The 22,360-nt window shown below is 50.8% G+C and overlaps 7 protein-coding genes across 7 annotated transcripts; 5 read left to right on the top strand and 2 right to left on the bottom strand.

The window, feature by feature from the left end:
* Positions 1–16: 16 nt before the first annotated feature.
* Positions 17–1,512, bottom strand: LAESUDRAFT_749849 (uncharacterized protein; the record flags this gene model as incomplete). Its single annotated transcript, XM_040911579.1, has 5 exons — positions 1,483–1,512; positions 1,281–1,410; positions 1,026–1,228; positions 795–973; positions 17–737 (listed from the first exon to the last, which is right to left on the bottom strand). Coding segments are annotated over exons 3-5 (1,074 nt in total), but the record flags the coding sequence as incomplete, so codon positions are not given.
* Positions 1,513–1,767: 255 nt separating this feature from the next.
* LAESUDRAFT_145141 (uncharacterized protein) lies at positions 1,768–6,414 on the top strand. Its single transcript, XM_040901334.1, has 9 exons — positions 1,768–2,010; positions 2,070–2,213; positions 2,638–2,822; positions 2,874–3,367; positions 3,429–3,532; positions 3,581–5,125; positions 5,178–5,797; positions 5,848–6,209; positions 6,268–6,414. The coding sequence occupies exons 1-9, from the start codon at positions 1,834–1,836 to the stop codon at positions 6,309–6,311; spliced, it is 3,675 nt and encodes a 1,224-aa protein (XP_040764350.1). The 5' UTR covers positions 1,768–1,833; the 3' UTR covers positions 6,312–6,414.
* Positions 6,415–8,943: 2,529 nt separating this feature from the next.
* Positions 8,944–10,253, top strand: LAESUDRAFT_145109 (uncharacterized protein). Its single transcript, XM_040901333.1, has 4 exons — positions 8,944–9,513; positions 9,573–9,875; positions 9,936–10,015; positions 10,072–10,253. Exons 1-4 carry the CDS (start codon positions 8,992–8,994, stop codon positions 10,160–10,162), a joined length of 996 nt encoding a protein of 331 aa, XP_040764349.1. The 5' UTR covers positions 8,944–8,991; the 3' UTR covers positions 10,163–10,253.
* A 544-nt stretch (positions 10,254–10,797) lies between these two features.
* On the top strand, positions 10,798–11,311 carry LAESUDRAFT_736782 (ribosomal protein L38e; the record flags this gene model as incomplete). Its single annotated transcript, XM_040910721.1, has 4 exons — positions 10,798–10,800; positions 10,877–10,937; positions 11,079–11,216; positions 11,268–11,311. 4 exons carry the CDS (start codon positions 10,798–10,800, stop codon positions 11,309–11,311), a joined length of 246 nt encoding a protein of 81 aa, XP_040764348.1.
* Positions 11,312–12,176: 865 nt separating this feature from the next.
* LAESUDRAFT_725698 (uncharacterized protein) lies at positions 12,177–13,585 on the bottom strand. Its single transcript, XM_040908871.1, has 5 exons — positions 13,254–13,585; positions 13,070–13,200; positions 12,839–13,012; positions 12,613–12,786; positions 12,177–12,560 (listed from the first exon to the last, which is right to left on the bottom strand). Exons 1-5 carry the CDS (start codon positions 13,534–13,536, stop codon positions 12,273–12,275), a joined length of 1,050 nt encoding a protein of 349 aa, XP_040764347.1. The 5' UTR covers positions 13,537–13,585; the 3' UTR covers positions 12,177–12,272.
* Positions 13,586–15,326: 1,741 nt separating this feature from the next.
* LAESUDRAFT_759122 (uncharacterized protein) lies at positions 15,327–15,786 on the top strand (the record flags this gene model as incomplete). The annotated part of the gene is made up of 2 exons (XM_040912553.1): positions 15,327–15,435; positions 15,494–15,786. 2 exons carry the CDS (start codon positions 15,327–15,329, stop codon positions 15,784–15,786), a joined length of 402 nt encoding a protein of 133 aa, XP_040764346.1.
* Positions 15,787–16,331: 545 nt separating this feature from the next.
* On the top strand, positions 16,332–17,620 carry LAESUDRAFT_759121 (uncharacterized protein; the record flags this gene model as incomplete). Its single annotated transcript, XM_040912552.1, has 4 exons — positions 16,332–16,768; positions 16,822–16,899; positions 16,944–16,965; positions 17,015–17,620. The coding sequence occupies 4 exons, from the start codon at positions 16,332–16,334 to the stop codon at positions 17,618–17,620; spliced, it is 1,143 nt and encodes a 380-aa protein (XP_040764345.1).
* Positions 17,621–22,360: the final 4,740 nt, after the last annotated feature.

Below are 22,360 nucleotides of genomic sequence, written 5' to 3'. Positions count from 1 at the left end.
GTCGGGAGGACGGATGGCGGGGCGTACTGAGAGCTGGAATACGCTGTGTAGCTGATTGGCCGCATCCCAAGCGCACGCATATGAGTGCCTACGGATTGGGAAGGACGGAGAGAGGAGGGTGGTCGGTCCGGGATTGCTGTTGCTACTGGCGTGGACTGCACGGACTTGAGCCTGGTGTATGGTGCTGGTGCCGGTGCTGACTCGGCGGGAGGAGTGATGGGAGTCTGTACAGATGGTCTCCCGTCAGGTGCAGAAGAAATCGCAGAGGAAGAGCGGGTTGGCTGCTGTGTTACGCTTCGGCTGCTTGAGAGAGGATGCGAGCCGTATGAGCGTCTACGCTCGGTCGGTAGCTTAGACGCATTGCTCAAGTGAGTAACAGCAGTCGTGAAAGAGGTCGAGGAACGCGTGGATAGTGGCTCATCCTTCTGAGTCGGAGAGCCATTGATAAATCCGGGCACTTCCACATCTTGCATCTGGACACTTATGTCTCCTTGGTCTCCTTGGAAAGCATCTGCACGTTGATAACGGAGCGTGACATCGTATTCGTGTGCATCATGACGCCTGCTGAAATCCACCGAAGGGGCAGCAAGGGAGGTTTGCTGTGGAGATTGTCCGTCTTCAGCCGAGTGAAGATGCGTAGAAGCCACGCGTGAAGGTTCTGCGACGACACCGTCCTCCCAGCTCTTCTCTGCTTGTTTCTCCATCGCACGTTTCTTCAGGTAGGCATTCGAGTTCATCTTTCTCACCACCAGTTTCAATGATTCGTCAAACTCCGCTCTAGCTGCTCTGCTCACTGATTCCATCGAGCTCGACGAAGATGTGGTTGACGGGGATGCAGTGCGCGTAGATAAGGATTTGCGTGTGTTATGGCGCCTCGCAAGAGCCGATCTGGATGACGATGATGACACCGGCGGCGGAGCCGGTAAGAAGGGATTATGATACTGCTCGCTGAGGGTCCCTGTTCGCTGTATGCCTTACGTAAGAGTTAGTTGGTGCATAGTGCAGGTGTTTCAGAAAATGTTAACCTTTCGTAGAGGGCCGCGTAGTGTCGAGTAGCTTCCGGATGTCATCGGACTGGGAGGACTGCCAGCGAACGTCATCCATATCTGCATCTGCATGGCGAGCAGATGGATGATACTCATAGAATTGCGAGCAGAGAGGTGCGACATCTATCGACATATCACCTTCAGCCATGATCATGCCTGAGAGTGCACAAGGGAGACTCGAGCTGGGATGGGACATGAGAAGACGTGCAGAGCATGCTCGGTATTGAGGCTTACAGATTGGATTGTAGTGAATACGTGAGCAATTGATGAGAGCGTTCCAAACAGAGCAGCCGGAGAACTTGATAACGTCAGAAAGCAAGCGAGGATGCAAGTGGAACCCTTGACGTGGATACGAAAAAGAGCCCTATGGACACACAAGCAGGCATTCTATTTCATCAGAAACGGCGCTATTAGCATATTCATGAAGAGAAGATACCTTTCTGAATGAAAGCCAGGGTGTCGCGACAAGATGCCACTTGCTACTTAGTTCAGGGTCCCTGGTGGTCGCTTGTGTACCAAAGCGATACAGAAATAGCGTTTGATTAGTCTTAAAACGTAAATCCAATCTAGCCACACACCTAATGGCTGGATAGAGTGAGCAGTAAAGAAGACAATGGGAATGAAAGGGAGGAAAGCGCGTTCGGCGGTGGCATGCGTCGCGTCTCCACGTGACCGTCAGGAGTTGCCAAAAGAAGGAGACGCGTGCGGCGCGTTCGACGCCGGCGTCTCCAAGCCCTTCGCCTCATCTCACCGCTTGTACTCTGCCCCTTCGAGGGCGTGGCACATCATGCCTGTCGCAAGGCCATCGCAGAGCGCAGAGACAGCGCGTGCTGCCGCGCTCCAGGCGGAATTCAACGAAAAGAAGTGGGTATGGGTCCCAGACGACAAGGACGGCTATCTCGCCGGCTGGGTCATCAAGGAGGAAGGTGAGGTTGGCGAGGTCGCTATTGCTTCTGGAGGAGAGGTGCGAGGTCTTCTTGTTAAGGTGGTAGATGAGCTTGACACAAGCATTGCTTATGGTAGATCCGCAGGCTGCCGTTGTATGCACTGTCCAAGATGAATCCGCCCAAGTTCGACCGTGTCGATGACATCGCGGACTTGACGTTCCTGAACGAAGCTAGTGTAGTACACAATCTACGGTTAAGATATGGCTCTGGAGCGATCTACGTGAGTAGTCTTGTCCGGCGAATTGGCCTCCGATCAGTCTTCCGGGGTTCTTCGCAATGTGAGCGGCGGGCCATGCGCCAGCTGCGTGTCTTTATTACCGGTGCGCTGTTTCAAGACTTTGCGTATCGTTGGCACGTGTTTGAATTTGTGTGGGAGTGGCGGATGTGATTGAGACGACGAAGCCATTGCCTTCATACATGGGGGTCCATAGGCATGGTTCCATAGACGATGATCATGGAGCCCGAAGGTCTCGTGGCATTCATCTTAAGGAATCAATACGGCAGATAACAGGTGGACGGCATGTCCGGCGGCTCACATTGAAAGTGCAGATGGTCAAATTTATCACTAGACGTTTCTGTTACTCTGAATACAAGCGCATGGACGAGACTTGCAAGCTAAGCTCTGACATCGTTTGCTTTCGCAGACATATTCAGGCCTATTCTTGGTGGCCATCAATCCATATCAGAATCTACCCCTGTATTCAGATGCCATCGTCCATCAATATCGCAGCAAACGTCGCGATGAGAATCCACCGCACATATTTGCCATTGCAGAGCGCGCATGGATTAACATGGGCGAGGAACGTGAGAACCAGAGCATCCTGATCACGTACGTTTCTTCTGGCCTGTAGAAGCGTCGTTCCTGCATAACCTTCCGCAGAGGTGAATCTGGGGCAGGAAAAACGGAGAGCACGAAGAAGGTCATCCAATATCTCGCGGCGATCGCCACCGATGCGCACCCGCCACAGGCGAACCACTCACAGTCTCCGACTATCCCATCGTCGTCGTCTTTTAGCAATGTCATGCCTTCGACGGGTCTTCCGAGCAGAGCGGCATTCAAGCGCGCACGGGGTTTGTCCACTAACTCGACAGGTTCTGGCTTCACTGCGAGGGATCGGTTGGGCCTACTTGAGCGCCAGATTCTGCAAGCCAATCCGATTCTTGAGGCGTTTGGAAACGCTCAGACACAACGGAACAACAATTCGAGTCGATTCGGAAAGTTCATACGCATCAGCTTCTCGCCGGATGGAAGTATTGCTGGCGCAAACATCGACTGGTATTTGCTCGAGAAGAGCCGTGTCGTAGTCAGGAATGAAGCAGAACGCAGTTTCCACGTCTTCTACCAGTTGCTCGAGGGGGGCGGAAGCTTGAAAGGTAGTTTGAGGCACTCTCCTTATAATCTCATTCGCTAAGTCTTGCTTATTGCTTGCAACAGATGTTCTGTTGCTGGATGGCGGAGTAGAGGATTATGAGTACCTGAACAAGAGTCGACGTGAAGTCGATGGGATTGACGATCTCGAGGAGTGGAACTTGTTAAAGGTATGGATCGCATCAATGTGGCGCTAGAATGCTTACGCGTGCAATCAGAACGCGTTGGACGTTGTAGGCTTCACTTCCGCTGAGCAATTCGACCTCTTTCGCATAGTCGCAGCCGTCCTACACATCGGCAACATCACTATCACCTCTACTAGATCCGATGATGCAGTGATGCCTGATCCATCGCAGGCTGAGCGTGTTTGTCATCTTCTTGGCATACCTTTGACCGAGTTCACAAGGGCTGTCCTGCGTCCCCGCGTGCTCGCCGGTCGAGAGTGGGTGACGCAGGCACGGACACAACAGCAGGCACTGGAAGAGCTCGCAGCGCTCTGCAAGACGCTTTACGAGAAGTCGTTTGGGATGCTCGTTGATCGAATTAACCGAGCCCTGGACCGCCCCTCGTCGAAGTCGACGTTTATCGGCGTTCTCGATATCGCTGGCTTCGAGATCTTCGACGTCAATGGCTACGAACAGCTGCTCATCAACTACACAAACGAGAAGCTCCAGCAATTCTTCAACCACCATATGTTTGTGCTCGAGCAGGAGGAATATGCGCGCGAGGGCATCGAATGGGACTACGTCAACTTTGGCCTTGACCTACAGCCGACCATCGACCTCATTGAGACTAGCGGTAGTGCCATCGGTGTTCTCAGTCTGCTTGATGAGGAGTGTATCATGCCGAAGGCGACAGACCTTACGTTCACCAACAAGCTCCATGCGCTGTGGGCAAGTGAACCTGCGCCAGGTGAGGAGCCGCATCCTGGTACCACGAAGTACGAGCCGGCGCGCTTCGAGCAGGGCTTCATCGTACATCACTACGCAGGTCGGGTCGAGTACAGGACAGATGGGTGGCTGGAAAAGAACAAGGACCCGTTGAACGATAACCTCACTCGCGTTCTCGCATCTTCTTCTGAGCGATACGTCGCGTCATTGTTCTCAGAGTACGGTGACGGCCCGTCGGCCGTGGCTGGTCAAGTCAATGCAATGTCGGTAGGCAAGAAGCGGATGATCAAGAAGGGCGCATTCAGGACGGTGGGACAGCGCCACAAGGAGCAACTCGCGGGCCTGATGACACAGCTCCACGCTACGCAGCCTCACTTCGTTCGTTGTATCGTCCCGAATACGCTCAAGAAACCCGGACGCATCGACGTGCCGCTCGTGCTGGACCAGCTGCGGTGCAACGGTGTGCTGGAAGGCATCCGCATCGCGCGCCTCGGGTACCCCAATCGCCTCCCGTTTGTCGAGTTCCGCCAGCGCTATGAGGTGCTTACGCCTGGCGTAATCCCGCGCGGGTATATGGACGGGCGTAAGGCCTGTCTGCGCATGGTCGATGCACTGGAGCTGGACAAGGCGAACTTCAAGATCGGCACGTCCAAGATCTTTTTCAAGGCGGGCGTCCTTGCGGAGCTCGAGGAACGAAGAGACGCACTCCTCTTTGACATCTTCTCCAGATTGCAAGCCGTGGCAAGGAAGTGGACTGCAAGGAGGCAGATGAAGAAGATCCTCAATCGTGCTGTTGCCATTCGTACGATACAGAGAAATGCTCGTGTTTATGGCGAGCTCCGAGATTGGCCGTGGTGGCAGTTGTACACAAGGGTTCAGTAGAAGTCCTTTATCTCTCATATTGGTCACTGACTCACAGTTGCAGGTCCGCCCATTGCTTGTCGCAACTCGGAATGACGAAGAGCTCCGCAAGAAAGAGGCTGAACTGGTACTTATCAAGGAGCGCGCCGAGCGGGAGCAGAAGGAAAAGGAGGCTCTTGAAGGTCTAAGAATGCGCCTCGAAGCTGAGAAGAGTAAGGTGGAGACAGAACTGGAAGCGGAAAGAGCTCTCGCCCTGGACAAGGATGCTCTGCTTGAACGTAGCAAGAAACGCGAGGCAGAGCTGGAGGATGAGGTTGCAGCTTTGCAGGCGGATCTGGACATACTCGATTCTCAGCTTGATCGTGCCCTCAAGATGCAGAAGGAGAGCGAGGAGAAGCATGAGACTCTCAGGCAGGCATTCGATCAAGCTGCGGAGCATCTCGTGCGCCTCGAGGCTGAGCAGCAAGAGTGGGAAGGGAGAGAAGCTGACCTGAATCAGCAGCTGGATATCGCTCAAGAGGAGACTGATGTCTTGAAGGCAGAACGCGAGGAGTTGCAGAAGATTGCTGAGGAGCTCAAGGATCTTGCCGCACAACGCGAGCAGGACTTAGCTCGTGCTAAGGAGCGGATGGATTCTTTGGCCTCTGACCTCAATAATAAACTCAGTGCTGAGTCCCGAAACAGGTATTCACGAGCCACCCATCCTCGCACCCGCGACTCACAACATCTTTTAGGGACGTTTTCCGTGATAAAGCGGATACACTTGAGCAAGAGGCTCGACAAGCCAAGGAGCAACTTGCTGAGATGGCGCGGACTGCCACTGACTACTCGAACATGATCAAGCAGAAAGAGCAGGTTATCGATCGCCTCACAGCTGAGCTGGAGAAGTCGAAGGGAGAGCGCGGACAGTTGCTAAAGCAAATCACCGAGCTTCAAGCTAGAGTTGATACTCTGAGTGTGGAGCTCGATGCTCAGCACAGTGATCGGGAACGCGATTCGGCTCTGCAGTCGAAACTCCAAGAGGAGCTGGACGAGCTCCGTGCGCTGCTTGCAAGGAAGTCTACAGAGGAGACTCGGCGTTCTGAAGTCGAGAAGAGCAAGGAACAGGAGCTCACTGACTTACGTGGGCAAGTCAGCCAGCTGTCCCGTGAACTTGATGATGCTCGTAGGGTTGCAGTGGAGGGCAACAATAACCTGAAGGCTGAGCTGGATACCCTGGATCGAGAGTATCGCTCGCTGCAGCAAAGCTACAACTCACTCCTCGAACGTGAACGATCAGCACAAGCTCAGTTGACGCAGACAGCCACCGCTCTGGCTGAAGCGGAGAAGACAAAGCGAGCTTTAGATTCTGAGCTCCAGCTGGTCCGATCCCGCCTTATCGATACCGAAAGTCAGCTTGTTGAGATGCAGAAATCGAAGGAGGTTTGTTTCCGAGTAATATTGGCCATGGTTGATATCATCTCACACGCATTCGCAGGCTCTTGAACGCCAGTTGACTGCCGCACAAGCCAAATACGAGGACTCTGAAGACGTCGTTCTACAGCTGGAGCGAGAGAAGAGCGCTCACGATCGACAGGTGGAGGCTATCAAGAAGCAGCTCGATGCCGAGTCCGCGAAGCGTAGCAAGCTTGAGAGGACGGCATCATCTCAGAAAATCGAGATCGCTCGCCTGAAAGAGGTGAATACTAAGTTCGATCGAGAGCTCAACAAGGCGCTATCCGAGCTGAAGGCCAGAGCGTGGGAAGTCAAGCAGCTCGAAGCCAAGCAAGACAAGACGATCGTCGAGCACGTCCATGTATTGGAAGAAGCAAAGCGCGTGACCGACCGCCAGCTGCTGAAGGCTCAAGAAGAGCTCGAGGCAAATCGGGCTTATCTGAAGTCCCTTGAGAAAGCAAAGAGCCGTCTCATGAACGAAGCGGAAGACCTTACGCGCGAGAGAGAGCATGTACAAGTAGAGCTCCGTTCGAAGGACAAGAAAGTGCAAGCCGAAGAACAGAAGGCGATTCGAGCACTGTCAGGACTTGAGCAAGAGAAGCGCGCAAGAGAAGCCGCAGAAGCGCACGTCAAGCGCCTGCAGATCGAATTGCAACACACACAAGAGCAGGTAACCGATGTCAAGACGCAATTGGCGACCGTACAGAAGGCGAAGGACAATCTTGACCTTGAGCTCACTCGTCTCGCGGATCAGACTGATGCTCCCATGTCAGCTGTCAGGCTGCAGAGACAGCACGAGGCTCGTATTAGCACGCTGGAGAGCCAGCTTGAGGAAGCAGAGATGGCAAAGGACACAACTGCCAGAATCAAGGAGCATGTGGACCGTCAACATGCCGAGATTCGTCGATTGATCATGAATAATGGTCCTAAGGACGATTCTTTCAGGACCCGTTTGCTCAGGGAATTAGAGCTCGCCGATGAAGAATTGGAGAGAGAGATGGCCCCGCGCAGCCAGCAGATCCGCCATAACACCGGCCCGGACACCCGAACAGCAGCGAACCCAACAAATTCCAAGCGTTCTCATGCAAATGGTGCATCTCGCCATCGTAAGGAACTTCATCCTGAAACCTCCCGCACCTCAGACAAACAAGCCTAAGTCACTGCGCTCAAGCACCAGGTTCAGGTGTTGGAGATTCAGATGGCCGCATCCACGAGAGTGAGGCAGTATCTGGAGGCATCCCTCAAAGAGATGACTGTTGAACTCGAGAACTCCGATGGCTCGAAGCAGTCGCTCGAGCAGTATCGGGCACGTTTGGCAAGGGAAAACGCTCGCCTTGCCGAGCTCCTCGAGGACGAAGCGGAAGCTAGGAGAGCAGCAGAGGCAGCGCAGCTCAATGGTGTGCAGGCCATGTGGGACAAGTTCCAGACTACGATTCAGGACGAGCGACAGAACTATGCTCGCCTGGAGGAGTCTCGCAAGGCTTTGGTATGCCGTGTATTCCGTTCTTGCTTTAGCACACTTACAGGTCGTTGCAGGTCATACAGCAGAGGGCTGCGAATGTGGAGCTGGAAGATCAGCGTCGTCAAGTCCAGGAGCTTCTCCTCGCAAAGAAACAAATGCAGTCCGAAATTGCTGACCTTAAGGACAGACTGGAGCTGGAGATCGTTGCGAAGAACGAAGTCACGAGTAGGCCTTCTGTCCGTTGGAGTTTTGCCGATTCGCTCATTCTACTGCAGACGCCAAACGACAACTGCAGCAGCGTCTCCAAGAATTGGAGATTACCTCCTCTGCATCAACAAATATGTCCTCCGGTATGTTCTATCTTATTGCGATCCTCTCTCCCATTCTAATGAAGCGCTCTTCAGAGCTCCACGAAGCCATGGATTCGTACAAGGCGAAGATCGAGTCGTATATTAAGCAATTGGAGGAGTCGGAGGTTGCCAAGGTCAAAGTCACTCGTGCAGAACAAGCAGGTAAGAAGCGTACATCGTACGTCCTTGATCGATCTGACACATTCCCAGCGCGTCGTGCTCTTGCCGAAGCTGAGAAGGCGCATGTAGAAGCCGTCACGGAGCGCAAGGCTGCAGAGGAGAGTCTCAAGGTTGTGCAAGCCTGCATTAGAGACTTAGAGGTGAAACTGGATGATGAGGAAAGAGAGATGTCCGATCTTAAACTTCTTCAACAGTGCCTTACTGATGCAATGGAGAATGAATGCAAGTGGTACCAGGAGGATTTGGCTGAACGTGACTTCACCGCAGATCAGACACGGAAGAAGTATCAAGGTGAGGGCGTTGCTTCCATTCATCATGCATAAGCTGACAATGCTGTGTCTTCTCTCAGCCGAGTTGGCGCAGCTCAGCGAGGGTAAGCATCCCCGCTGCTTGCAGCAATGTTCGATTAATGACGCTTCCGCCTTACAGAGTTACAGTCTCAGCGAGATAACATGAGTAGAATACGCGAAGAGAACAGGAAGGTCCGGTCGGACTACGATGAGCTCCAGCTCCGCTACGATGAAGAAGTTTACAACGGGGGATCGTGGAAGAAAGACAAGGAGCGCCTTGAGACCAAGAACCAGGACCTCACCAAAGCTTACGAATCCTCGACCGCTGCCCAAAGCGAGCAGCAGAACCAGATCGTCTCTCTTCACTCGCAAGTGCGTGAACTGCGGAGCGTGCTCAACGACGCAGAGACGGACAGGGCACTGCTCCAGAAGGCACGGCGCGCGCTGCAGGCTGAGCTGGATGCGATCAAGATGGACAAGGTCGATACCAGCAAGATGACATCCGAGACAGAAATGCAGAAGCTGAAGCTGGAGAAGCAGGACCTGGAGCGGACGCTGGAGGAACAGAATGATCGTGTGGGAATGGCATTTGAGAGAATGAAGAAGGCCGAGAACTACGCGAATGAGTGCCAGATCGAGTTGGGCAAGATCAGGGTGGAAAATTCGGAGCTGGACAAGCTCAATGTGAGCATCGTTGATGATCCCTCAGTAGTTCTCAGTCTCACCGTATACGTACGATGCAGGCCAACCTGGAGAAGCAGATCAAGGAGCTCAACGTGCGCATTGTCGACCTCGAGACCAAGTCGCTCAACTCACCACGTCCTCCGACGACTTCGCGACGCCTTGAGAGCCGGATCGAGGAGCTCACGAATCAGCTGCACCAGAACTCGAAGGACAGTGTGCGGCTGCATCGCTCTGCGGACAAGAGCGCGCGCGATGCGAAATATCAGCTGGTGGAGGCGGAGAGGCAGAAGGCCCGCCTCGAGGAGGAGGTGAGGAACTATGAAACGAAGATTGTAAGCATGCGGAAGGCGATGGACGAGCTGGTGAGTGCTGAGCGTGCACCATCGAGCGTGCCATGATTTGTTGATGATGATGTCCTATAGCAAACGTCGGAGAATAACTTACAGTTGGAGAAGAGGCGAGCGGAGCGGGAGGCTGCGGATCTGAAGCAGAAGGCACTGAAGTGAGTATTGTCCACATGCATATTGAACTTGTTCATGCTGATGTTTTCGCACGCAGCCTCGAACGCGAGGTGGAACGCCTCCGGAGTCGGCTTGAGCGCCCGTCGCCCGCGCTCCTGGGCTCACCCAAGAGTTCTCCACGCAAATGAAGATGAAACGAGGAACAATGTATCCACCTCCACTTCACAGCACCCCAGCGATAACTTAGATATGCCAATACCCTCATGATGCTATGACATTAATGACTCACTTGGGCTCACGACCATGCACCCGCATCTGTTCAGCACACATTAGTTATTCACACCCACATCTGTTGTATCACTATGCTATGACCGGCCGGACTGTTCTATTAATCCCCGTATACCTTATTATCCTGAACTGTCTTGTTAGCTCTGTCCCTCTTGATAGCTCGCGTATGCGAATGACTCTGTCCACGTATTGTTATTGCTCTTTGAAGAATGGATCACTCTTTTATTTTGTTTCATCCATGAGGACTCTTCCACCTGCAGGTGTCTTGTATTTATGGTACACTTTTCAATGATATTGTTTGCAACGTACCAACACGGCTCTCTGATCCCTGTAGCATTTATTGGCTTCCGGTAGAAGGAATGTTACGAACGCCACACGTCGTCGCCTAGACAACAGGGACCCACAGTTTAGAAATCCACGGCAATCTCCGAAGCTGCATAGTAAGTAAAGCAAGGTTTTCAGCCACACGATCGGGGAGGTGGCGAGTAACAGACTCGCCGTGTGGTCGAGCGCTAAGCAAGACTTTTGGCCCACCATGGTATGTCATTATATGCGCTGTTGCTGCCGCTCGTAGGCGGAGATGCTGATGAGATGTCGTTTGTATGGCGGCGTAGCCCAAGGAGATCCGAGACATCAAGGAGTTCCTCGACGTTGCCCGGAGAAAGGATGCCCGTGGTGCGTATGCGCGTTTCGATTATACTATGAATGGTTGCTGATTAGTGGTTTCGACTGCTCCGTTTTTGTGTTGGTTGCGTGTATCTGAATGATGTCTACGCTGGTACCGTATTTAATGACGAATCGCGCATGTGGCTATAGAGGCGAGGATTAAGAAGATCGCGGTAGCGGGCGCGAAGACAAGGACAAAGTTCAAAATTCGGTGCTCGCGCTACCTCTACACGCTCTCGCTGGATGACTCTGAGAAGGCAAAGAAACTCCAGCAGAGCCTGCCACCAGGTGCGTCCAGGTGTCCCCGCGTACTTGTTCTGTGATCAAACATTTGCACAGGTCTCAACATCGTTGAGATCAAGAAGACGCCCAAAAAGAAGTAAAGCCTGAGCGACGCGAGATGTATGGGTCGTTGGCTTTGTGCGGTGGCGGGCGCGTGGCGGGGAGTTATGTGGAATCCAGATGGCGAGAGGTGGAGGTCGCTCGCCCTGGACAGAGGAGGATGTCTAGTATCGACTTTCGCATCATGTGGGATTGTATGCTCGGTCCGGCTCTATTATGCATGCATGCAGCGCGTCACAGTGTGCGCTCTTTCTGTATCACTATCATACATTCTTGATGTGCGTTTAGATCTGCAGGCGGCTTGTGCCACGCTATTGCTGGGAAACTCCACAGACGACCTGCTAACAGGACGTCCAAATCCATTCCGCGACCGACGTTCGCTCTCGCGCGGGTACGCCGAGCCTTAGTGTTAATCACACGTGCCATAGTCGACATGCGCGCATGCCGTCGACTCACTGCAATTAGCCATTCAAGAAGGTGCATCGGAACGGACCCTGCTGAGGGGCGCACACTCTACGCTACCTTATCCTAATTGTTGTGATATCATGCAAGGCGACCATCTTCATGCGCTGAAAGAACCGCAGTTGCCATGCGTTGCACCCGCCTTTTTGGAGCGCAATACAGCTACAAGCTCGGCAAGCGAAGAAGCGGCAGGAGTCTCTGTGGACAACATTGATGCCCTCCGTGCGCGGAAGGACGTACGTTCGATGAGTATAGGAACCACACCGCACTCGCGTTCGCAATCATGATGATTCTTCGCCCGTGGATAAGTTCGACGCTTACTAGCACGTGTAACACGGTAACGCGACTCGAGCGATTCGATGTGACTGCCTCGGAATCGACTGGACGAGGCTGTATTTCGTTAGCGGTAGGATCGACCTTGCGCTTTCTCAGCTGGGTGTGGATGCGAAAGTGGGAAGAGCTGGTTAACGTGTATTATTTTGTGCGTTAAGTACACTATACGCTGCTGGGTGCAGCCAACCATGGTAAGGGTACGGTGCGCTAAACGGGAGGCACAAGATACAGAAGAGCATGGGCGAGGACATCAGCTGATGCACCATTCTCTGCAAGAACAGGCAACTCCTCCATATCACGCAAGACCCTATCAAGGTACTCCGCAGCTCCCGACAAATGTGCAACTCTACAGCACGCCGCATGGATGCGAAGATACTTCGGACTTGGGAGAGGTAAATTATGATGTGCGACAAATTGCACCTGCGATGGAATGTCCCCGCCTTTCATGAACAGTTGCGGATCTGGACCCCTGATTTGTATGCGATAACAATTCTCCTGAAAAAACAGTGTAGTCAAATTAAATTGGCAGATAGAAATGACAACGTGCCTTGTCCTTAACTTCTTCAAACCAGAGCTCCAAACAGTCCATCATGTCATGTATGTCTGTAGTGAGCGTCATGATGTTTTCCAGACGGTGAATTTTGGATCCCTCAAGCTCCTCTCGAATCTCCCGGTAGCCAAACATATCCAGGACAGTCCATACTCCGGCTGCGTAGTCGACCTACGAGAACACGTCATCAGCTGTGAACGTTCAAATGTAACGGACTACGTACCTTGTCGCTAACTTTGCCATCAAGGTTGTTGGTAGATTCCGGGAAAATATGACAGCATTCTGTCTTCAGAATCCGCTTTCCAACAGCCTGCTCTGCCACTTTCTTGTATTTCCTCGCACTGGCGCGGTCTACTGCGCCAGTGACCATGCAGCGGAAGTCATCCCTGATCAGCGCCTATTCGGAATGGGTTAATTGTATCAAAATCCGTGACGGTCCAGTCAAGACACGTACACTGGATTTAGCTGTTTTATGATCCTGAGGACTGTGTTGCAGGACTTCCTTGATACTTTCCTGTAGTCGATCAAATGACGGTCTCGATGGGTGGCTAGAAGGGACAGGCGTCGGACCCTTTGTCTTTCTGACTACACGGGAATTGCGATTATCTTCCGCCGAAGACGAATACAATGGGGCTTACAAGGGCGAATGAAATGCTGCAGATAAAACTCGCCAAGTTGGTATAAAACCTCGTTTCTATTGTCATGATTCCGGTTGCATGATGCGATTTCTAGCAGGACGCGGGCACGGGACTGATCTCCAAGGGGGTGAAGAATGAGGTAGCCAAGAATGCGGGAGCGGACGAGGTTCTGTTCATGACCCGATGCAGCTGCTTCGGCTTCGAGCACCAGGGAGTAGAGGCTCTTGGCGTTCGCCTCAGTGGGCGAGTTCAAAACCTCATTTACGGGAGGCAAAGCAGTCATTGTCGAATATTTCGGGTGGCAAGTGGCGGCTAGTGGCGGCTGTGACTGTGAGGGACTTGAGGTTAAACTTGTTGGTTTGCAATTCCTTTCGATTTCAAACCCCGCTGTGGCTGAAGTGGCTGGAGGTACAGTCGTGGACAATCAAACACGACAAAAATAAAACGAATTTATTCCGCCCAGAACGGCTCGTTACTTTTTGATTTTGAGTACAGATTCAGACTCAAAGTGTCGAGAAACGTCCAAAAACACTTTCTTTGTATTTTTCCCATGCATTTTTGGCATCCGCCAAATTTTTAGGCCAAAATCAGAACTTTTTCAGCTACAAACATACAGATCAGGTACCATGTATGATTTGTTGGTCTTGAGCTCAAGTCACAATGGCCAACTTGCGTAATTTTTTGCTGAATTTCCATCGTTATTTTTGGCAAATTTTTAACGGAATGATGTACAGGAACTCAAAAGGAGTCAATTGGCGCATTTTATGTGATTTGTAGACCTCTTTTTGGGGGTCCGCCAAATTTTAAGAGGTTCTGGATCAGAAAATCACCTTTTGTGGGCAAACGGTTCGAAGAATTTGCCTCAAATTTATTTACAGATACCCTCTCATCAATCCAGATCGATTCTGATACATATCAGACATTTTAGAAATATGTCTTAAAATTGTCGTGTTTGGCTGTCCACAACTGTACATAGCCTTCACGTTGCATTTCATGAACAACATTTCATGAACGACACCTCAATACCGATTTGGGGTACGAGAAATGAGTGAAAAACTGCGAATTTTCTTCGACTTTTCCCTGCTATGACACCCTATCATTTATGAGTCAATATAGGCAGCTTGGCACGAATTAGTTCCCAGGAAAGGTGCAAAATGAGCCCTTTCCAATCCTTTCCCCAAAATTATTCACTTGACATGAAAGGCTAGATTTTTGAATTCAATTCTAAAGCCTTTCCTGCAGTGAGAATCGGTACTTTCTTAGAGGTGTGAGTCATTCTCTCTGATCACACAAAATCCTCAGATAATTTAGGAAGGTGTAGTATGCATCAGCAGTTTTCTTTGATTTGCTACCAGCACAAAGTCTACATTATGAAGCCTAGCTCAAACACTAATGTATTTTATGGTGTCGTGCATTCAGATTAGTAATATATGAGGGACCGCACTGGACAAAATGATTTAAATTTTGAACTAGCAGAGAAAATTTCACCTGGACCTCACGAACTGCAGACCTTACTAGATTGCCATGCCCGGCCAGCTCCGCAACCTAAGAAGGTCCGAAGGTCAATTCCCCACCATCTGCCAATACCACCGGCAATAGCGCAGGAATTTACCTTACATAGGAATGTCGATCAACGTGGCTGATAACTATGATCAGCGCTAATCAGATGATCAACTGCACCTCCTGGCCACTGTCGGCCCGCACCTGGGCCACTGGATCTCCCCACCCGCTGTCCCAGATGTCGAAGCACTGTGCGTCGTCATCGCCGCTGACAGCGACGACGACCCTCCATCTTACTCATTTCTTTTACTTTTACTTTTGTTTTTTTTAATATTCTTGATGTACATTACTCCCTCAATGCCATAGTGTAGAAATCGGAGTGTATTTTGTATTCTAACCTGCCGTCTCAGGCACATCACATGAGACATGTGACATGACACATCATGATGACTTGTTTAATGCGCCACCCTGCTTTTCACTCTGCCACCGACAATCTCACTTTGATGTCATCTGCTTCATCCACTCAGCTCTGTGGTGGCCATGGGGCATGTAAAGCCATGCCGCAAGCCACACATGACTGTAGCCACCTTCTCAAAGCAGACTCTGGGCATGACTCTGGGCATGACTGGTATCGTGGAGGACAATAAGAAGGTGGAGCAAAGGCAGGCTCTAAGGACATCAGGTACGTTTTTCTTTACTACGGTGGATGATATATTAGTATTTAATGTATCATGTTGTAGGACTCAGTCAACAGTCACGCAAGATTGTCACAGAACTTAGAGGTGAGGATTTGCCCCCTGACCACAGCGGCATGAACATCGAGGATGTTCTCATGAACATCCAGCAAGAGGGAGGAGGAGAGGATGCAGACTGGGAGGATGAGCCTGCAGATGAGTCATTCATCCATGCACTCAGGGATATAATGGGCTCGAGGTGCATTGCAATAATTGTGCGAGGATTGCTCCATACTTACATCCTTCCAGGTGGTGAGAACGATGGTACAAAGATGCTCGGACATGGCGTCAATGGGTAGACCGCATGGACACCAACTGGCAACCTCTCCTTCTCGGTCTCGTGGACTCTTACCTCCAATGGAAATATTCGACAGTGGTCATGCCTAGCGAGAACCCCTCCCCTTATGATTTTACCATTGACACACTTGACATCTATACCCTGGCAACATCAGCAACTATACACTGTGGAGCCGAAGATGTCTCTGCTTCTGAGGCCCTCACGCATAGCGAATACCTCGGGTCATCTCTGATGAATCCATCCCTGGCTATCTCCTTCTCCACCCTCGAGCTCTTTCACTGTATCAGGCTCTTCAAGCCATCCTTCAGTGTGGAAGCTTTCGCAAAGCTCGTATTATATTACTACAAGATTCCCTTCTGACGTCACTACTGCACTGCCATCACAAACACATTCGACATTTACCTCAGCATTTTGTGTGAGGTCTGCAAGTGCATCGACGCTACGCTAGGTCGAGACACACCTAACTGATGTGTCCTGAATGCATGCCCAGCCTGTGCATATGAGCTTGATAGTGAGCCATCCCTCGAGTGATGGCGCATCTTCGCAATGGACAACAATAATTCACTCAAGCAAATCGCACAGGTCGGCAGCCGTGCATGCGGTGACATGCACAACTTTAAAGCGAGCAACTACTTCTTATTGCGGGACTTCGTCGATTGCTATGCCAATGAGGTGAAGTCGAGGCCTCGCTCGAAGAAGGTTGATGCTTGCAGTGGACAGCCTGTGCAAGACGATGATGAGGCTGAAAGCGACGGTGATGGCGATGTGCCCAGCATGAAGACTTCAATGATGGTAGAGGGGGATCTGACGGACAGTGATGATGGCAACGTCACAACAGCTCCATGTGTGACCAACTGGAAGGCAGCGGCTTCCGAGGATCACAAGCGTATGTGGGCCATATTCGATGAGGCAGGCATTTTTGTAGCTGCCTGCAGGCACGGCCTCGTGCTCTGGGTTGCGGACATGGTTCAGAGTGGTGAACTGTGAGTTTACAATGCATTTCAACCTGTTTCATGCTAACGATTGTCACAATTAGCACAAAATATCCCCTGGCAATCTTGGCCAAGGCACTAGAAGTCTTCGGCATCAGGCTTATTGTGCCCTATGATATTGGGTGTGTATTCCAGGAAACCACGGCATGAAGTTCACTGGGGCCAGATTGGCTGCAAAGCAGCGCTCGGTGCTGCGTGAACACATTTCATGGATATACTCACAATTACACTTGCCAGATGCAGAATCACCCGAACGTCATTAAGGGGATGGGCCTCGAGGATGGCGAGACTCTCGAACACCTCTTCAGTGCATCCAACAGCCTCGCATCGGTCATCCGGTACATGTCACCCTACCGTCGGCATGTCCTCATCGATCTCTTCTTCCAGCAATGGAACAATGAGAAGTACAGTAATCTAAGCCTTATGTTGTACAACAACTGCATACAGGCCCTGAAGATCATCAACGAGGATTTGGTCACACTGGCCAACACCATGCAAACTCTCGGGGTCAGCCATGACGATCTCATCAAATGGTCTTTAAAACATTTCGAAACTTTGGGTCAAAAACCCCCGTGGGATGTGCACACCATTGCATATGTTGAGAAACTTCAAGAATGGTGTGCCGTGCATGTGCAAGTGGAAACTGCACATGCACAGTTCGTCAGTTCCATCCCATCTGACTATACTTTCGTCCTACCCTCCGCTGGCACTGTCGACTATTACACTGAGGCATCACACACACAGAAGCTCGAGACAAAGTGGCATTACAGCGAGGAGCGTGAGCGCATGCTCCTGCATGAGGTTGCTACCATGGAAGTCAAGATGGGCATCATGAGGCGTTGACAACTGACTGATCGCGAGTACATGGAAACAGTGAAGTATATTGCCGAGCGACAATATCACCGTGCACTCGAACATCTTCAACGCCTTGTCATACAGCGTCTCTTTGAGCTTCAATCTCATGCAGACTGGTAAGTATCATTACATTTTGTACTCGTTGTTGGCTAATTCTGTTTGCAGCATATCGGGTGCGCACTCACATTGCAAAGTCCCTGCAAACCCGGTGCAAGGCAATCCACAATGCTGTGAAGACGTACAATGCTGCGGCCCTCACACTCGATCCTCCACATCCCACTCTCAACTGGTCGAAAGTCTCACACTACAGCTTCCTCGATGACTTTGCGCTGCTTCAAGACACTCAAAATGATATTTATCAAAAGCCCTGGGCCTTTCCAATTGCACGCGAATGTATGAAGAAGTGTCACAGATTTTCGCCACAAAGTCCACACGTGACTTTTCTCACGCCACAAATCACGTGCTTCACCAATATCTCACGCCACTCAGCCACAGATGCGACACGTAGAGATCAGGTGATAGTCCACATCACATGTTACAGTCCAGACCCGCGGATGATACAGTCAGACCTGTCTATTCCAGGATATAATAGAGGCACTCATTTGAGAACAAGGGAACAAGGACTATTGTTTAGGATCATCTAGGCAATCAGCTCAAGGTATAGCCTTTACCACGATAGGATGGATCGTCTCACCATTGTTACGGATGAAGACCGATCTTCTCACCTATTGTTCTACTTATAGATAGATTCTCCCACTTATTGTTCCGTGTATAGTTTAGTAGTGTAGGCACGAAGACAGCCAATAGCATGTTCTGTAGTAGTCAGCACCTGTACATGTATATAAGACCAGCATGTAGAGGACGAAACCTCAGATTGTTTCTCCTCGTCTACCACTGTAGCACCCACTGAGCCTACCAGCTCCACCATATATCTTTCACCCTTCCATATGCTTGCTACCCAGCTAGTAAGTGTTAGGCTCTCCAAGCCACTTTAGGGATCAGGGGGGTCAGGGCGGCACGTTCCACGTGACCGTTCCTTTTTTAGTCTTTTTGATCTCTTGTCCAGTGGTGCTGTGACATTAGAAACAATCTGACAATTTTCTGCACCCCTGCTTAGTGTTCAACACAAGTGGCCATGTATTTTCAGTGCAAGCAGTTTCAGCCATAGCACGTGGCTTTTTTGACACACAATCCAATCTGACTTCTACCAGGCATGAGCCTCAGCAAGACACTGAGCAGCCCAAGGCAGCAAAGTGCAAGGCCACAAAGGCGGAAGACCCTGACGCTCATTACAAGTGCCAAGAAACCAACAAGAAATGCGGGAGACTCCTCACACTCGCATTGCTAGGCACATCATTCACAGACAGACAGCGTGCAGCAGCCAGAGTAGTCGACACTATGCACATCATCAAGCGCGGTATCATTCACAAACCCCGCAGTCACACCCCACCACTTGAATGCTACAAGCCGAGAGCAGGACGTCTTACCACTGGTAGTCACAAGCCAGCGCCACCCCCAGAACTTATCACCTCCAACGCTATTCCCCCAGTCATTGTCGCTCCACAGCCAGTGCGACCACTCCCCAACTTCGTCAAAGTTAACACACACGTGAGACCAATCCATCCACTTCCATCGAGAATCAGGCCCACACTTCACCTCGACACCCTTAAAAAGCAAGTATCCGCTACTCGCTTTAGGCTCCAACCCTTACTAGGAGCCTTCTGGGAATGCCTCGACGAGAATCTAAGAGGCAGAGGATTACAGTGCCTATCGTCAGAATTAGACAAGGTCTGTGTGGACCTTTACATGGGAGCTCGCGAATACACATTCGTTGAGAAACAGGTTATCAACACGGTCTGCCTGAAGATAGGCAGAATCAGCTTCAAACAGATTGGGAAACAGGAGACACTGGACAGGATAGTCAGGGTGCTGTTCGAGATCTCAAAGAAGAGATACTTGAATTTTTTGTATTAGCTATACTATAACGCAATGTCAGACACCGGTCGAGCACACATGTCCACTTTTACGCAAAGAATGCAGGATGTGCTTCGACCAAACATCGAGACAACAGCACATGATGGAAGCACACCTCGTGCTTCTAGACAACCATCACTGGAGCTCACCCCTGAAGACTCCGCATCACACGTTGGAGGACCATCATCCCCAACACCATCACTCCTCCTGGCATACATACCCCTCACATGATCATATGACAGACACGAATACGAACGTCTCGAAGACGCCATCAGACAGTCCGCACCCGACGAAATACCCAATAACATTCGTGAATGGGTGATCGTCGTAATGAAGTCAATGGTCGACAACGAACTCAAGAAAATGTACAATGTACTCGGCGACAAAATGTACGAGCACAAAAGAATTCTTGAGGCCTCCATCGCATCTGCTCAAACTGAGTAACGACTTAAGGAGGCAGTACTCAAGTCCGAGAACGAAAAACTTTCGGACAAGATCAAGGCTCAGGATGCACATATAGTTGTCCTAAACGATGAAGTCACAGGAACCAAGGGGCTATGATTGATATAGAAAAAGAGATGATGAAAATAAAAGCTGAAAACACCAAGTTACGGCATGAGCTAGCTTCGCTCAAAGCAAGCGGCGTCTCAACGATGCAAGGTCACACCTCCGGCATGGTCCAATCGCACAAACTGCACATCAAGATAGCTGAACCTCCACACTACTCGGGCAAAGGAAGTCTGGAGGACTGGCTCCTCAGCATCTGGATGCGGTGAAATGAGATCAACGACGACGAGAGAAAGATTACCACAGCACTACTGCACTTGGAAGGTGGCGCATTTACCTATATGTCAGAATACGTGACAAAGGCAGCAGCACGGCAATCACTCGGCACTTGGAAAGACTTCATCGACATTCTCAAGGTAAACTACAGGACCCTCGACCCAGACAAGGATGCACAACAACACTTGAAGGAGATCTGCTCCAAGACCTACATCACTATGGTCTCCTTCACAGAGAAGTTCCGCCAATGGGTCACCAAGACCAACTTGGGGCACACTGCACTTATCGGCTACATCGCTGAACACTGAGACAAGGACGTACGCCAGGCAATGGTAACACGAGACAGCTTAGGTATCACCGACCCGATCACATGGCTGGAGTATCTCGACCTATGTCTCCAACTCGAGTCCAAGTTCAGAGCTTACAAGGCAGGACAGCGCGGAATGACAATGGCATTATCACAGGCACCACGAGCCCAGAAAGATCCTAATGCCATGGTCGTTGACTGAGTATCCCAACTCACCAAGGAACAGGAAGGATGGCTGGAAAAGAAGCTCTGTGTACATTGCGGGAAGCACCCCTTCATATTTAAGCAGTGCTGCCCAGACCCCAAGTACAAAGGCAAATTGGAAATGCCAAAGTGGGGCCAAGCAACAAGGGCTATATCTACACCAGCAGCATCAAACAGTTCTGACGACAGCAAAGCGAGAGAAGAAGCAGTCCGTGCTTTCCTTGCCAGCTATGACGCAAAGGGCAAAGAGGCAGAACCGGAACCAGCTGTCGAAGCAGCTAGGATCACGGAGGTGGAAAATGATGAGAATTTTCTTTGGCGGGTTCTCTGAGGTCTGGCCAGAGTTTCCATAGACATTGTACTAGTACCTACTCGCTCTCGCATGTACCAGTATCGAGTTTTCTCTATATTGCATCAACTGGTTCGTCAAAATATGTGATCGATTTACCTGTTCACCTCAGACAGGGAGTAAGGGAAGTCCAGACTGAGGCACTCCTCGATTCAGGAGCATATTCCTGTTACATCAACCCATGGCTGGTTGATCGGTTAAATTTTGCTACGATCTCACTTGAGAAGGAGATCAGGGTTTATAATGCAGACGCATCTCACAACAAGGGTGGAACTATTAAGAAAAGGGTTCTTCTCAGTATAACTATCAGAAACCACACAAGCAGACAAAGTCTTCTGGTTACCGATATAGGCCACAAAGACGTTATACTAGGCATGAGTTTCCTTAAAGAGCACAATCCCGAAGTGGATTGGAGAAAACTCACAGTTGAATTCACCCGATGCCCACACAGATGCACACCCTCACGAGTAGCAGTCCAGGAGGAGGACCTGGAAGACACAAACATCCCCCACATCGAAGACTTAATGGAGTTCATCAGTTTCCAGGAGTTAGGTGATAACTGGAACAACATGGACAGCTTCATTAAATGGGTGTCATTACATATCAGAGGACCCTGATGCACAAGTCATAGCATCGCTCATTATGGGTCTTGACACCAAGAGGAATCAGGATAGAACGCCGCAAAATGGAGAACAGGACAAAGACTACTGGTCAGCCTATGTCCCCAAACACTTCCACGAGTATGGTGGTGTGTTCTCCAAGAAGCAGTCAGAACGAATGCCCACAAGAAAGCCCTATGATCATCCAATCGAACTTGTTCCAGAGGCATCATTACCATGCCCGGCAAAGCTATATCCTATGAGCCTACAGGAAAGGAATTCGCTCGACACGTGGATAGTGTCACGAATCACTCGGGAATATCCTCCAAACATAAGCTAATGTGTCGGCACAGATGTGATCCTGACTAGACATGAATTACCTCTAACATCCAGAACCAACTCATGGTGGTCGACGTGATAGGGCGACTAGAGAAGGCGGTGGCAGGATAATGTGTATCACTACACAACTGCAAGCAGGCCCTCAGTTGGGTGGCCTGAAGTCCCATGTCGGA

The sequence above is a fragment of the Laetiporus sulphureus genome (genome assembly GCF_001632365.1).
Source record: "Laetiporus sulphureus 93-53 unplaced genomic scaffold LAESUscaffold_19, whole genome shotgun sequence".
Classification (NCBI taxonomy): domain Eukaryota; kingdom Fungi; phylum Basidiomycota; class Agaricomycetes; order Polyporales; family Laetiporaceae; genus Laetiporus; species Laetiporus sulphureus.
This window is presented reverse-complemented; position numbering and strand designations above follow the sequence as displayed.

Coding starts and splice junctions, on each gene's coding strand:
- LAESUDRAFT_145109 (XM_040901333.1), top strand. CDS start 8,992: ATGAGTAGAATACGCGAAGAGAACAGGAAGGTCCGGTCGGACTACGAT. Junction 9,876..9,935: donor GGAAGGCGATGGACGAGCTG/GTGAGTGCTGAG, acceptor GATGTCCTATAG/CAAACGTCGGAGAATAACTT. Junction 10,016..10,071: donor CTGAAGCAGAAGGCACTGAA/GTGAGTATTGTC, acceptor TTTCGCACGCAG/CCTCGAACGCGAGGTGGAAC.
- LAESUDRAFT_145141 (XM_040901334.1), top strand. CDS start 1,834: ATGCCTGTCGCAAGGCCATCGCAGAGCGCAGAGACAGCGCGTGCTGCC. Junction 2,011..2,069: donor CTATTGCTTCTGGAGGAGAG/GTGCGAGGTCTT, acceptor TGCTTATGGTAG/ATCCGCAGGCTGCCGTTGTA. Junction 5,126..5,177: donor GGTGGCAGTTGTACACAAGG/GTTCAGTAGAAG, acceptor TCACAGTTGCAG/GTCCGCCCATTGCTTGTCGC.
- LAESUDRAFT_725698 (XM_040908871.1), bottom strand. CDS start 13,536: ATGACTGCTTTGCCTCCCGTAAATGAGGTTTTGAACTCGCCCACTGAG. Junction 13,013..13,069: donor ATAAAACAGCTAAATCCAGT/GTACGTGTCTTG, acceptor CATTCCGAATAG/GCGCTGATCAGGGATGACTT. Junction 12,787..12,838: donor ATGGCAAAGTTAGCGACAAG/GTACGTAGTCCG, acceptor GTGTTCTCGTAG/GTCGACTACGCAGCCGGAGT.